Below are 15,884 nucleotides of genomic sequence, written 5' to 3'. Positions count from 1 at the left end.
CTACTGGATACGGGAAGTAAATATAATCAAAACCCAGCTCAACCTTTCCTTCCCTTCCCCACCCAATGGGCGGCACTCGCCAGCCAAGAGTAAAACATATATATAGTATATATACATATATATATCGGTATATATATATATGCCAGAAACGTATCACGATCAAGTCAAAGTCAAAGTCAAAGTGTATTGTAACTAAAAGAAAACCAAAACTAAAGCTAAACTAAAAGAAAATATATCAAAGCCGTAGAAGTTTTTAAGGAGTTGTCTAGTTGTATAGATCCGCCAGAGAAGAGCATATACATATGCATGTATCTGTGTGTATGTGCATATCCCCCCACTACAGAACCCCGTATAAATATAAAGCTATTTAATAATTGTAAACTTAATATTAATAGTTATAGAAATTGAATCAAAAAGAACAATAAAAATTATGGAAAAAACCCACACGCCTCTGAATCAATGACCGAATGAATGAATAAATGAATTACGAGGGCAAATTGCGGTCAACCGCAGGGATAATGGATGGCTTTCCTGGAAATGGAAAAATTAAAAAATCAAATTGTAATTTACAGAGCCCAGGGGGGGGAGCTTTCGCAAAGGAGTGGGAGAACGCTTTGCGGTCCCTCCATTCACGTTTAAAGGGAGAAGGAAGAACTTAATTTAAAGACATATTCCTCACTCCCCCCGCAGGTCGCTTCCCCCATGAAAGATACATCCCCTGGTGGGTGGCGGCGGGCAAGTGTTTAATTCCGAGGTGGACCTGGTGCAAAAAGATCCATCCATCAATTTATTCATTACAACGAAATTATGTCGAATTTATATGCACCCCGCCGACCGCCAAGTGACAGGACACTGCCACTGCCACTGCCCCCCCTCCGCCAGCCGACAGGATTTCGTGCTGCCGGAAAATCACCGCACAATAAAAATAATAATAAAAGGACATCCCTGGATTGCCTGCCCAGACTATGCAAAATGTTCGAGGGGGTTGGTTTGGTCTCCGTTCGGGCATCAAATTTGAATTTCATATGCTGCCCGACCCCGCCTTGCCTTGCCTTGCCTTGATTGAAGCGGGCTAATAAAGTGCCGCGGCCGGATCGGGCAAGTCCGGGATTTGGAGACGGAGACGGGCGGGAGAGTACGGAATGCCCGCTGCGTTAAGCATCCATTACGGGGGGATGGGGTGTGTGGGTGTGCGACCCTGCGACCCGGCGACCATTTTATTTATTTTATTTCCCCTTTGCCCCGCTGTTAATGTTTTAATAAGATTGATTTTATTGCGGCCTCCACTGTGGCACTCCCTGCGCTGGCTGTGGAGTCAAAGGGTTAATAAGTTGCGCTCCAGCTGTTTTACGAACTCCCTTATTGTCTCTATGCCAGAGTTTGCCACAATTTGAGGCCCTATTGCTTTTGGGGAGCTGCTGTGGGAAATGCTTAAAGAAGTGTCCTGGAAAGGAGTTCCACGTCGCCTTTTTGGTATCTGTATCAGTCCACACTTGCGCAATTAACTTTTCGGCGTAATTAATGCCAAGTCTAATTATTGTTAATCATGCTCAGGCCGGGACGGAAGACAGCCCCAGGCAGGGGCGACGGCAGTGTACATAATGGATGAGATACAATTAAAATCAACTTCCTTTGCATGCTCAAAGCAAAGCGAGGGAAATGTGTGTACGAGAGGAGTGGCAAAGGAGGGATAGAAGGAAAAATGTGTGTGTTCCCTTCCAACCCCATGGTAAGGAGACCCTTCCGTGAGGCTCTCACATCTCTGCGGCTTCGATTGTGCACATAAAGGAGCAGCAGAAGCGAGCGCCATCTTGAAACTGCCTTAAGACACAACGCATGCTGTCAGCCATTATTTGCCTGCCAGGCAGCGTGCCCTCGTGCCCCTGCCACACCAACCATTCAACCAGCCACCCATCAAAGACAATCAGAGAACCAGTCGGGTAACCAGGCCACCTCCCTCTGCTCCCTGCTCTGCTCTGCTCCACTTGATTCCCCATCATTTACTTTGTCAGTATGCGGCAGCTCCATCATTATTACTGTTGCTGCTGATGCTGCTGCTGCTCTTCGAGCTGTTTTCCCATTGTGTTTTATATACAAACTCGTCATCGTATCATCATCATGAGCATCATCTCCAGATCCCGCTCCATCTCCATCTCCATCTCTGGCTGCTGTGTTTTTCCCTTAGGTACTTGTCTTTCTTAACTCATTGCGTTGGCAATAAATCTTCGACGCTCTTATCTGCCATGCACAGTTTGGGTTAGGATTTCCCCCATGCTACCATCCCAGTGGAAGCAGCAGAAGCATTACCCCCCCTCACACCCTGCCTCACCAATTCGATGCCATATGTCAGTCGCCTGCGACTCGGCTCGGCTCGACTGGGGGTAAATCTATGGCACCTGCTTAGCCAAAGGGTTTACGGGTTAATTAGTCGCAGATTCCGGTCCATTCCGAGCAGTTTAAAATTCAATTTCCAAGCCGCTTTTACTGCAGCAGCTTTGGGCCCCATTAAACGGAAATAATATATGAACTAAGTCTCCGAAAAGAAATCTAAATAATTGTCAGCTTCTCCATGAGAACGAAAACCAAGCCCTAAATGAAGACAATTCCCAAATATTCGGGTTTATGGCCAAAACAAAATGATGGCCAGCAAGGCCGCACATAAAACACATCGCATATTTGTCCCCTGCTCGTCTCTCCCGGCCGCCCGGCGGTTGTTTATTTATTTCAAATTTACTTTTTGGCCATTTTATGATGCCAAATTTTGACCTAAAAATCATAAAAATTGTAATCAAAATGTTTGCTGCTCCAGCACAGTTTATGGCCAGCAACCAGGTTGGGATCGGTCGGGCCAGGGTGAACGGTCAGATGGGGCCTGGAAAATTCTAATAATGTCTAAGCGCGAGTCCAGGCCGGAAGTAGGAGCTGGCGGAAGGGCAGCAGCGAGAGCATGGCCAGACCAAGCTGAAGGCTCAACGCTTATGGCTTTTTAATGGTGCCGTGTGTCGGTTTTGTGGCAAATAAAATGGCGCACATTAAAAGCCTGCCACAAGGAGCCAGCAGCTGGAGCTGGAGCTGTAGCGGGAGCGGGAGGAGCACCAATTGCAGTGGGCCCCCGAACCATATTGGGGTCATGCATGGCGGAGCGTTGGGTAAATAAAAAATACATAAAAGTATTTTACGAGCCAAGGCAGCCCAGGAATAGAAGGAATAGATGGCCCAAGGAGTACTCCCGGCTAGAGCAGGCCAGAAGGGGACATTTGCCACACAGGAGGCACGGGGGCACACAGCCCCGAGATTGCAATAAAAATGGCGGCAAATAAAATTGACAATATTGTCATGCGCGCGATTTGATGTCGCCTGTGGGATGGGGAGTCGCAATCCTTGGACTTGGCAACAAAATGAGTAAATTTTAATTTACTTAAAAGGCATAAAGATACAGCAGGCAAGTGGCAGTGGCGTTGATGGGGCTACTCATCCAAATAGCGGGATAGCTGCACATCTACCATCGAATCCATGTGTGATATTTCAAGGCAGTCACTGGCGTTTACCAAGAATAGATACTCTGGTGAGAGTTCATTGTTTAGATATAAAATAGTAGATATATATTTAGGGCCTTTTTCTCGGTTAGTTTTCCCTTTGTGGCACAACTGCCGACGGCAAAACGAAATCTGTGCACTCTGTTTCGTGTTCAACCAGCCTCGAAGCACCCCCTCGCACTGTACCCCCCTTTGGAGAGTGTGGAGCCAATGATTATTCCGGGTCTTGTCATTCCAATTCGCATTATCCTTTGCACTTATTTTACTACTTTGTGCGCGGCTGCTTTCCGTGCCTCATGCAGATCTGCTGTGGCTGTAGCTGTAACTGTAATTGTGTGCGGGTGTGCGAGTGGCAGAGTGGCAGAGCGGCAGAGGGGTGAGTTTGTATAATGGCGGGTGGCGGCGGGTGTTGTGTCGTGCTCACCCAAGAGCAGGAGCAAGAGAGGTTAGTGTCTGTCGAGTAACTCGTATTGTCATTGTGCAAATAAAATATGTCACGACTCTCCCACTCTCCCACACTCCCACTCTCGATTCTCCCCCTCTTGGGATGTGCTTTTTGGGTCCTGCCTCAGAACCCACCCCCTGCCCGAAATAACCAAAACACGCCCCTGTGTGTATCTAACCTTTTGTGCCCATTGTACACCCATTGTAGTCCATTGTGCACGACACCCACAATGAGAGAGAATGTTCTGGCTGCTTACTCCTCTAAGGAAATGTCTTTTATATAAACTTGGATGAATGGCTGCATGTGGATGTGGCTGGGAATGTGGCCAGGACAGGACAGTGCCGAATGGGAGAGATATATGTATGTATGTATGTATGTATGTATGTATGTATATGCGGTTACGCAGAGTCAACCCACATTGATTTCGCTGTCATGTACGAAGGGACACGACCCACGCCCGAGCGACTCCACAAGTGAACAGATTTAATTGTGTATAGTCGTACCTTTTAACCAAACTAAACCCATTTCGAATTTCCATCTGCAGAGCCACAGTGAGAGCCACTTTTCACATGACAAGCCCCGCACCCGACACCCAACAGCCGACAGCCGAGAAATAAACACAACTATAGGGAAAAGCCAAAGCCAAATCCGAATCTAAATCCATGATTTCACCTGCCAAATCCTTTTCAAAGCTGGCAGTCAGGTGAAAAATAACGAAATATTGTATTTTTCATACACATTTTTATCGAAATATAAATGCACATCTGTGTGTGGGTGAGCCAACTACTACATATACAACTTTATAAAAGACACTCGTCTGTTACCCTCTCTCTCTCTCTCTCTCTCTCTCTCTGTCTCTCTGTCTCTTTCTCTGACATCCCCCTCCGCGGGAAATCTTTCTAACCCCGTGTCTTTGTGTTGAGTGCTTTTTGGCTAAATGCGAAATCGATTGGAAAACAATTTCCAATTTTTAAAGAATTATCGCCGCCATATTCGCGCATGCTGTACTAAATCACACATAAGTAACCTCTAAATCTGCTTCCCGGCTCCCCTCCCCCACCCCTTACACACGCGAACACAAAACACACACACACACACATACACACACAGTGTGGGTGGAGGTGGGGGAAAACCTTTTGGCAAAGCTTTTCCTTTTTGGCTCGTTTATTTCTTTTTTATTTTCCCTTTTGTCCGCTCCTGCAATATTTTCCATTTCATTTTCTGCGCGACTGCCGGCAACGCGTTTAGCTTTGGCTGCACGGCTCGCTGACTTTCAGTTATACTAAATATATATACATATGTATATATACCCACCCATATGCTTATATATACATATGACATATTTGCCATTACGACTGTGTGATGCCCTTTACTTACGCCTTTCATACAGTAAATGTAAAAAAAATGTGTCAATGCGCTGCCTCGCAGCACAATCGAGACTCTACTTGGGATACATTGATGTGGGAATCTCTCAGCTCAAGTCTGCCTGCCAGGGAAGTGAATACGATCAGAAAGGCGGTCATACCCCAGCCCCAGAAGAGTCCCAGGTACAATAACCGTCGTATGTGTGTTATCTTCACCGCAATAGAGCTGCTGGTGGGGTGGGGTTGGGGTGGGTGAGGTTGAGTGGCAGAGTGGTATAGTGATGGAGCGTGTGTGAGGGTGGGGGTGACTGGGGGGAAACGTAACCCGCAGCCATTTAGTTTTATGTGGCCCGCACGGGCCCGCACGGGTTATGCACCTTTGACTCGACTCGAGCACCGTCTACGTCTCCATTTCCATTTCGCCGAAGAACTTGTCACCCCGGAGGGCGTCCCACAAAGCATTTCACATGTGAGCCATTTATTATTATTTGTTTTTAACGAACCCCGGCCGAGGTCGGGAAGGCAGCCCAGGAGGAGCACAGGGCTCACAGCCGCAAGTATTTCCTAATCAGGTTTTAACTACTAATAGGATTTGCGAGGTGCCGAATCGTAATTTACATGGATTTCGCACGAGATACCCAAAGAATTGAATTGGAAGCCAGAGCAAAGCTACCGCTAATGTATTGTGGCTTAGGCCAAATCCCTTTGCCACTCCTTTCCTCTGTTTATGCAGCTTCTTTCTGCTCTCCAGCCCAGGCCACTCCTCTCCTGTCCTGCATCGGGCACGGGCACGGGCACCGGCACGCATGTGTGCTTAGCACGGTGTGGAGCCGAAGGAGATGTGGCTTTCGTTCCTGATGGGCCTGTACCGAGCGTTAAATCGTGCGCGCAGGCAATTCCGCAACTTCAGCCCCAGCGCGTAGAGGGCCAGGACCGTCATCACGGCGGTGACCAGGCAGGCGGACAGGAGCAGGAACCAGTGGAAGTAGCAGGACACCGTCACGGGCCGGCGCAGCCATCCCGTCAGGCTGCTGGTGCACTCCTCCACGACGCACTTGTCCAGACCGTTCCAGACACAGCCCTTGGCACAGCACCCGTTGGCACCGCAGGCGTAGACCACCACCTTACCGCGCCTCCCCCTAATCACAGTCGAGCAGTTGAGCGCATGTACTTGCACCAGAGCATCCACCATCACGAGGATCAGCATCAACAAGGTATTCATGACTAGTCCTGATTTTGAGAATTTTTACAAGCAACTGGGAATTTCCTCTGTAGCTTCCCCTGGGCTGATGTGTCGGGAATGAGCTCTGGGCAGCAATTGCTAGCGATAAGTCAGAGGTTTCTATGTCCAGATACTTTTTGCCTCACATTTTGTTCAGATGAAATTATAATTTGAGTTGAAAATTTATTAACATAAAAGGATTTTTCTTTGGAATATTAAACTCCCTTCTGGATCTACTCAGATATATTTAGAGAGGCGATGGGGCATCCTTAGGTGTCCCCTGAGCATCCTCCTGCGGGTTCGTTGGGGGCACATATTGCGGCGGATTCTCCTCCCTGCGGTTCGGGATGAATGGGGCGTGTGGCCAGACCGATGGCTTCGTCTGCAGCAGCCAGAGCTCGTCCAGTTGCCGCTGCAAGTACTGCACTGCGATCTGGTGCCTGTTCGTAATTACATAGGTGCATCCCAGCCAGACGGCGGACAATACGCCAGTTCCGATCAAAATCAGCACGTTGACGGGGATACTGTCGAGATATTGGGTCACAATGTTGGCGGCGGCAGCTTCCTGGCAGACATGGAAGAGCATCAGCAGACCGTATATGGTTTGACTGAGTATCGACGTAGTTCTCATTGCGGAATCGCGGTTTTGGTGGCACTGAATCGGGGCCGGTTGGATTTTCTGCTTTTATATGTAGAAGGTTCGATGTTGTTTGAAGGAATTGTTTACGCCTCGGTGCGGGTCTTTCCCAGAGTTCTTCCTCTGGGACTTCAATCCACAACAAGATTTCTCCAGTGTCAAGGGTTCCATTAACTTTTATGTGCAGGTTAATTTCAATTAGATTCACATCTGAGCATGGATCCCCACAATTTATTTCTATATTTTTCAGTCGTCTCCCGTCCTTCACTTGGCGAAATTCCTTGGTGTGATTCAGGGCATCCCATATTCGCCTATTCCTCCATTACTTTAATATCGCTTTCGTCATGGAACTCCTTGGGGTTTAATTAATGTGGCAGCACTTTAGTCGTAGGAGTGCCACTGGAGGGATTCGAATGCCTATCAGCAATGTGGAAAGTGCCACATCAAGCGGCGGGCAATGCGAGACATGCGAGTGCTTGGGGCGACTCAAAGCAACCAAATCGAAAACCAAATCAGCATAACAAAGTGATTCTAATGTAATTCGTGATTTTGCATAATTATAAAGTTAATAATTAAAATTATTTTGCAGCCTGCACAAACCCCAAATGAAAACATTCAATTTTAATGACGCTCCTCCAACTCTGTCTCTAAATCTCTCTCCCTGTCTGTCGCTGTATCTGTCTCTGTCGCATGCGGGGCATGTGGGGCGGTGCGGTTGGCCATTTACAGGGGGACTTAGAGGCCTGTCTATGCACATGTGGCACTGCCCCCTAACCGCTATCTGAAACGGCATATAACTAATGCGTAAATATTAGCAAATACCGAAATGGATCCCCCTACCCTACCCTACCCCTTTGAGCCACATAAATTCCGAGCCACATATGCAGTGCCGAAGGCCCCAGCCCTTTCCCTGCTCTCCTGCCGCTGTATTTGTAATAAGCAATCAATTATTATTATTGAATTTAGGCAGGGTTCGTGGGCCACAGGGGGAGGCTGTGCCGCCTCCATGGGGCAGCTGGTCAGCGCCACTAATGCGTCTAATGAGAATTTAAGCACACTTCAGGCACCAGCCGCACCCAGCTCCTGCCCTGCCCCCGCTTGCATTTGGCGTGGATTTTCACTGGACACAAATTCGAGGTACAGTTGTGCTCGCAGAAAGTGCAAATACAATTACATTTAGCGGCGGTTTTGGTTTCTGGGTTTATGTTTTCCAATTTAAAATTTCGAATTTCCAATTTGTTTGGTCGAAATAACCCAAAAATCTGTGATTTGCAGCGAGTCTAAAAATGCTGCGAAATGAGAGATTGAGAGCGAAATGAAGTGGATACAGTATGAAGGGGCTATCGTACCAACCCAGGGGATTGTTGGACGGAGTTTTTCCATTGCCCATCCCATTCGCTGTCAGAGGGCGCTCAGCCCCTCTACAACTATGCCACTGGCTTCGGACCCATGTTCCTGTGCCCCTGTCCCGTGCTAATCGGCCTGCAGAGGTCGATTTACTAAACCGACATCGTTAATGATAATTTAATTATGGGCCGGCCATTTCGGGCTTTGGCGACTTAGGCACTCCACTCCTGCGATTCGGCTGCGGCCTGGCTAATTGCAACAAATCTGCTTGGGGTCGGTCGGTCGGTCAGATAGCGATAGCGCGCTCGGCGACCGCTTAGTCGCGGCTCTTATTAACTGTTAATTGTTGCAAGCCAGAGGAGGAGGCCCACACCCGCCCGCATGCAACGCAAAGCAGCCAAAGCCACGAATGTCCCTGAATATTCGTTGCTATCGAAGGCAGCTCTTGGTGCATGCCATATGCCATTTGCCATTTCCGATATGAACTTAAACTGGAATTGGATCCGCAGTAAAACAAAAATGTCAGCCCAAAGATATGGGTTCTCGATGCCGATTCGGATGTGCGGAAATCCATATTGAAAATTGATTTAAATTTTTAATAGGCAGTTCTCTCTTGTTGCATGTGGCAGCAGAGGCAGCGGCAGCAGCAGCAGCGCTTTGATAAAAATGCCATGCACGCAGCAGTCGAACAATCGGAGGCTTACGGCACACGGAAGATATGCCAGCGCAGCGCTGATGGGCCTGACGGGGCGGCTCTATTTAAATATGGAAACAATACTCGAACGAATATAGCAAATGCCAAACAGAAATCGGGCCTCACAGCGGATCGATCCGGACGGGACTCTATGATTGGGGATTGGGGATATGTGTGTGCATCTGGCATGTATGCGATATGAATATCTATATATATGTATGTATGTACATATACTTGTTTGCGGAGCTGTCAAATCATATTTTAATCTGTTTTGATTGCTGACTTTTGTGCAAGGGATTTGTGCAGACTGCACCTGCCACAGAGGAAACAACAGGCAGCAGGCAGCGCCAGTTGCAGATGAAATGCAGCGGAAAATATTGCATTTTATTTGACTTTATTTTATTTATGCAAAAAACGCAGCAATTTATATGGAAAGCTCGTGTGTCCCAGCTCTGACTCTGACTCGGACTGTGACTCTGGGTCTGTCCATGCTGTTCTGTGTTCTCTGTTCTGTGTTCTGTGCGTTTTCCATTTGTTTCATTTGATGTGAGAAAGTTAAGCAGTAAAATCCACTTTTTACGAGTTGTCCCCGGATTGCTCCCTCTAGAGCTTTGTGTTACTCATATGAGAAAGCATAAGAAGAACCCGCAGCAGCGGACTGGGAATTTCTTATTAAAAGATTGCACGCCAGAGATGAGCAAGAAAAACACTAAATCTCGGACGAAAGCATACTTGTACGAAAGCATACTTGTACGAAAGCATACTTGCACGAAAGCATACTTGCACGAAAGCATGATTGCACGAAAGCATACTTGCACGAGAGCATACTTTCACGAAAGCATGATTGCACGAAAGCATACTTGCACGAGAGCATGCTTGCACGAAAGCATACTTGCACGAGAGCAGAGGCTCCATAACGGCATCAAAGCTCCTCAAACCAGAGCGAAGTGCACGGATGAGTGCATTGAAGACGGATTTGGATTTGAGTCTGAATTTGAATCTGATCTCTGCCTGGGAAACTATTTCCAAAGCAGAGGAAAAGACACTGCTCTCCCTATTGCTGCCCTCCAACCGATGAAGTGATGAACCGATTGCTCTCTGCTCACGGGCACATCTAACCGATCACAGTTTGCCCTGGTCACAGTTTCTTTCCCAGCTGGTCACTGGTTTTCCTAAGCAAACCTCATCTCTGGCACGCACTCTGCTCCGGTACAGGCGAGCGACCTCCTGCATTGCGGGCGCGGCTTTGGCAGTGACTTAAATACACATAACCATGGATGGTGATGCTGCCACTGGGCGCTGGCGATGTCGTCGCCTCGTCCACGTCCTCGTCCTCGTCTGCCCTGTCCTGTCCTGGATTGTCAACATATTAGCTTCAAATTGCTAAAGTTCTGCGACTTTCGCTGTGGCCTCATTTTCTCACGCACGCACAGCTAGCTGTCTCTCTCCAGCACACCCCTCTGTGGGTGTGGTGGGGGTGTTGGGTGTGTGTGTGTGTGGCATCATTGTTTAATGTGGTGTTGCCAACTATTTTAGCCAAAGAGCTCACACGGGTTGCCGTCGGTTGGGAGCCGCCGGGTCCGGGTGATTTGCTTGCTTAGCTTAACAAGGCCCAGACCCTGGTCGTCGACGTCCGTGTCCGTGTCCATGTCCCTGTCCGGCTGTCCCCCAGCGCCATCTTTGAGATGCTTTCGGTGCTGCGGCATTCGGTTGACATTCGTAAAATCTCAAAATCCCGAAGGTCGTTGCCAGGGATTTTCTCAGATTTGGCCAGATTTAAATGAATTAGTTGCTGCCCGAGCCCGGCCCCGGCCCGATTGATTTTCTGACCTTTTCCGCAACTTTTTTCAGCTTCCTCCTGGCCCCTCTGCTGAGCAGTAGGCCAAACTGCAATTTGGCTTAAGAGCAATTGCATGCCATGACTCTCCATTAGCTGCAGTCGCCTCTTGCTTCTTGCTGCTTGCTTCGCGCACCTCCATCCATTCCACGGTAAATGAGTACAAATGTGGCTGCTGCTGGTGCCGCAAAATAATATAGATGACACAAAATTAGATGGTTAAATGGGGAAAAATGCGCACTGCATTCTGCAAGTAATTAAAATATGAGAGAACAGTTTCGCAGCCTCGTCCGCCCCTCATAAAATATGCCAAAGTCAACAAAGGATGTCCGTCCGTACGTCCCTCCGTCCGGGCCAGCACTCTTCCTCTGAGCTCCAGGTCCGGCTGGTTGGCTTAAAAAAGCATCAAATTTCATATTCAAAATGGCACTTTACATGTTCAGCATAATTTATAAATGCACGCAGCAGCAGCACCACCACCAACAAGCAGCAGCAGCAGGAGGAAAAGCGGCAGAGGGGAGAGGGAAGAGGAGCAGGAAAAGCGGCAGGCAGCAACAGACCTGAAATGTGCTGCGGTGGCCATATTTTTGAGGCAACATTGTCGACACTCGGGTCCAGGCAGGACTCTGCTCTGGCGGGGGATGGCTGGCAGAGACTATCGATGGCATCGTTCGCCACTATACAGCCCGAGAGTTGATTGGGTTTATGATCAGATTGGACAAATGAAGAAACATCTATGTACAGCTGGGAAATCTATAGCATCTACTGCATAGGTGTATGATATGCCAATCCATTGCCATTCTCCTTTTTGGAAGAATTAGCTATACCCATCTGATACTCGTATCTGCCGTTGCTTACCATCAATCAAAGAGCATCAAATGATTCCCCGTTTAGTGTATACTGTGTTCGTTGTGGCGCCTTTCTGTGCAGGTTATCCTTGTGTGGACATAGCAAACAGCAAACATGCCACAGTCCTGTTCCTGCCCCTGCCACTGTTATGGCCTTCTGCCACCAGCCTTTGTCCAAGGTGTATGATGATTTTAATGGCCTCTCTTCAGGCAGAGCAGGCACGGGCAGGGGCAGGGCCCAGGGCCAGGGGACAGATGCAGAGCCAGAGCCAGAGCCTGGCCAACATGTTGAAAGGATTGCTGCGAGTTACGCCATGACCAGGCCATGCCATGCCACATGCCGCATGCCGCATGCCGCGCCTACGTCCGTGTCCTGCCACAGTTGATTGGCTGTTATTTTCGGTGTTGACGCAGCCGGAATGGAAATGGAAGGAGAGTACGACGAGTACGGGGAGTACGAGGAGGGAGCTGTTGAAATTTGCATATCAAAAACGGGCCAGAACATCCATGGCCATTCCCCAGTATCCGTGTGTGTGTGTGTATGTGTGTGTGTGCCGTGTCCACAGGGCCGGATAGCCAGCCTCTGGCTGTGCCAGCGGCTCTATGAATTTATGAACATAATATAAATTTATTTTTGCAAACTTTTCATGTTTTTGTTTGGGCCACCAAAAATCTGCATGGATGCCCCAGGACGAACCACCCCTCCCCAGCCCCAGCCACAGCCCTAGCACCAGCCTTACATCCATATCGTGCTGCAGAATGGCGGAGGACCAGGACAACAAAGGGATTGTTGTGTCAGTTTGGACCACACACACACACACAGATAAAGTATCTGTGCATGTGTGTGTGTGTGTGCTGCATTCAACTGTGCTTTCGAGCACGTTCAAGTTTATTTATGCGTATGCAGAATACTTAATGAAAATTTAAATGTAAAAGTTACTCGTAGATGCAGCAGCAGCCTCTCTGTGGGGATGCTACATGCCACCACTATGTAGTGCCTTCCCCGCGCTCAGAGGAGGCGCCCCCAAAGTGAATATGTATACTCGGAAGGAACGGCAGCGAACCGCAGCTCTCTCTCTCTCTGTCTCTCTCAAGTGGAGTCCTGGCAATGCACTTTGCTGATACGAAACTCACAGAATGCGAGTGAGAGACATTTCAGAATTCTTTAGTTTGTTTGCCGTAATCCAAACGATTATGCTTTCCCATTCGGAAACAGACACGAGACAAATGCAGAAAAATATTTAAAATTAAATTGGGAGGAACATCCCGAGAGGGGGGGCGGTGGATAGAGCCTCGGATATAAGCCCCGGCCACTGAGTCCCTGAGCCCTTGAGTCCGGCTTCAGCTGATTATGCAAATGCAATGCGACCGCACGCCCGGACACATTCTCTTACTCCTTTTAATGGGATCCCCCCCGCATTCGATTTAGATGCAAATTCATCACAAAGCCGGGACGGGACGGTGCCCAAGAAAACAATAAAACTGACCAGAGCATGCATAGTACGGGACTCCCAGGACTCCACGGCGGACTCGCAGGCCACCATTTAAATTAGAATTTTCGGAATGCAAAGTTTCATGGACTCCAAGCCAGAGATCCGCTCAGCCCCGTCCCGCTGCTGTTGGGCAAATATAAAAACATAACTCACAAATCCAATTGCCATAAATAAAAATACAAAAAACAAGAAGCTCGGGCCAAAAAAGTTTGGCCTGCATGTCGGCAGCAGCCACCAACAACAGAAAGGATCAAGGCTGGCCTCCGGAATGGGGAATGGGGAGTGGGGAATGGGGCAGGACTCGGCCTGTAACTCCATCAAATGATGTACAAGTTAACACATTTGCTGCATAAATCTTGTTCAGAAAGTCTAAACGGCGCACGAACAATTCTCGCAAGTCGAGTTATTCAAAAATCGCTTCTAAATTGGCTACACTTGCCACAGTCCTCCCGCCCCGCTCCCGCTACTACTGCTCCATCCGCATGTGGCTGTTGTTATGCTGTTGCCATGCAGCTTTCGATTTGTGTGTAGATTTCGTGCACATTTATCTTGGGGCAGCTTAGGCGAAAAGTTATGAAATATGCGCACGAGCGTCGCACAAATTGTCGAGGGGTTCAGTGCGGGCAGCGGTGTGGGGAAGGGTTGCCAGGATGCCAGAATGCCAGGTCTGGATAGGTCTGTGTCTCCACTGGATATGGATGTTGCCCCAGCAAATCGTGCAGAAATCTGTTTGCTCGTTTGCCTTTTCCGACCGTCCGCGAAAGTACTCGACGAACTTGGGGATTGGGGAAGTACGTTGCCAGGATAATTAGGTCTATTAAATCAGAAACAAAAATCTTTGCCAACGAAATAGAGCCCTACATATTCGCATGTTTCTGCCAAAGCTACCCCTAGGCAAAGTTCGATATTTCTCCATCAATGCGAGAGTTCCCCTCTGGCTCTCTCTCCCTGTCCCTTCCCTTCTTAGCAGCGTGTGTGTTAGAATTAAATAAAATAAAATTAAATGTATATAAAATTAGGTTAATGCCTTTCCCCAGCAGCAGAGCAGCAGCATCCACAGGCCGAAACAAAGTTGGAAAAGATGCCAGCGAATTTTATTATGCGCGGTATGAGTAGGGTGGAAGGGTATATTGGATGCCTGGAAAACAGGCAGAAGAACGAGCAGTTACATTGCCTCACAATCTGCATCGAAAAGCGACTCGATTGTGGCACCTACTGGGGCATAGTACTCGCCCACAATTCGACTCCGTGCAGCAGATTTCTCCAGATAGTTGCCCATTAGCGGGTATCCAATAGTCGCAATGCCTGGGAAAGCCTTCCCTTCTTGCTTTATTGCTATGTAGATGAGCCAAGGCAGCCTGGGAGTGGGAGAGCGCAGGGGTGGGTGGTGCTGGGAGTGTCATTAGGAGTGGGGCACGGGCCTGGACGCACTTTCGTGCAGCCCTCCACATACGTGCCCCCAGTGGGGCTGCCCCACAAAACAAGCGACTTAAACAGGACTTATGGTTATCTTCGCATTTTATGGATATTGCGTTGCGACTGTGTTGCAGGGAGGGCGGGGAGACGGCGATGCCACAAAATAAATGAAGTTACTCGCCATAGCCATATGTTTGCCAAATGCCGTATGTAAATGTTGCACAGAAAACACTTTAATTTGGCCAGAGGCAGGGGAAAGAGAGGGAGAGACGAATGACGAGAGCCGCGGCAAGGACATTCGAGGCATTAACTTAATGGCGCGAATGGAGAAAAGCGAGAGTGTCTGCAGGGAAAGCGGAGACAGCGGAGAAAGCAATGGAAATCCTCGCTGAACTTGACGCAAATCAAGGGAAAATCAACTGCAGAGGAAGCCTGCAACTCCGTCAGCCTCCGGAGATCGACAAAAGAATGCTGCGCCGCAATGGAAGAAATTTCAGTGCAGCCAAAAATAAAATGCGGCCCTGCAGCGAGAGTTAAGCCTACTTAAGCCCACGTTGCATGTTGCATGCAGCATTCGGCAGCCGGCAGCCAGCAGCCAGCAGTCAGCGGCAGTTGCAACTAAAACTGTTCCAGCACGGGACACGAGACACGGACACGGACACGATACGTTGCACCATTTGTCGTTGCAAGCTAAGCCCACTTAAGCCCTAAAAAACAGAGCGAGCGGACAAAGACGCTCGGAGCCACAGCCGCAGCCGGAGCAGGAGCCGGAGGAGCGCAGACGTTTCTACATTTTTGGACTGTTGCCGTTCGATTTGACTTATGGGTTCGTTTGCTCGCCTGTCCGCTATTAATAGCTGCGCGCCCTCGTAATCTGCTCATCATCAGTGCTCCAGAAGTCAGTCGCCCTCCCCCTCACATTCCCCCTCGCATTCCCATTCCACCGTTCCCTGCGCGGAGACGATGATCAAGTGGAGTGGATTGCCTGGGATGGCAGGTTCCGCCGCAGAGATGACGGGAAAATTATGAAGAGCTCTCCGTCCCG

General features: G+C 48.8%; 3 protein-coding genes across 3 annotated transcripts in view; all 3 read right to left on the bottom strand.

The window, feature by feature from the left end:
- The window catches only part of LOC111068376, a 66,123-nt gene that overhangs the window by 32,176 nt on the left and 18,063 nt on the right, over nt 1-15,884 (bottom strand). The window lies entirely within an intron of this gene.
- LOC111068400 lies at nt 6,133-6,654 on the bottom strand. The gene has a single exon (XM_022357868.2). It carries the CDS (start codon nt 6,565-6,567, stop codon nt 6,160-6,162), a length of 408 nt encoding a protein of 135 aa, XP_022213560.2. The 5' UTR covers nt 6,568-6,654; the 3' UTR covers nt 6,133-6,159.
- On the bottom strand, nt 6,732-7,240 carry LOC111068410. The gene has a single exon (XM_022357878.2). It carries the CDS (start codon nt 7,196-7,198, stop codon nt 6,815-6,817), a length of 384 nt encoding a protein of 127 aa, XP_022213570.1. The 5' UTR covers nt 7,199-7,240; the 3' UTR covers nt 6,732-6,814.

The sequence above is a fragment of the Drosophila obscura genome, unplaced genomic scaffold, assembly GCF_018151105.1.
Source record: "Drosophila obscura isolate BZ-5 IFL unplaced genomic scaffold, ASM1815110v1 contig_150, whole genome shotgun sequence".
NCBI lineage: Eukaryota > Metazoa > Arthropoda > Insecta > Diptera > Drosophilidae > Drosophila > Drosophila obscura.
Note: the sequence above shows the minus strand (reverse complement) of the source record. Positions and strands in the feature narration are given on the sequence as shown.

What these genes read in the sequence shown, in the direction of transcription:
- LOC111068400 (XM_022357868.2), bottom strand. Translation starts at nt 6,567, where the DNA reads ATGAATACCTTGTTGATGCTGATCCTCGTGATGGTGGATGCTCTGGTG.
- LOC111068410 (XM_022357878.2), bottom strand. Translation starts at nt 7,198, where the DNA reads ATGAGAACTACGTCGATACTCAGTCAAACCATATACGGTCTGCTGATG.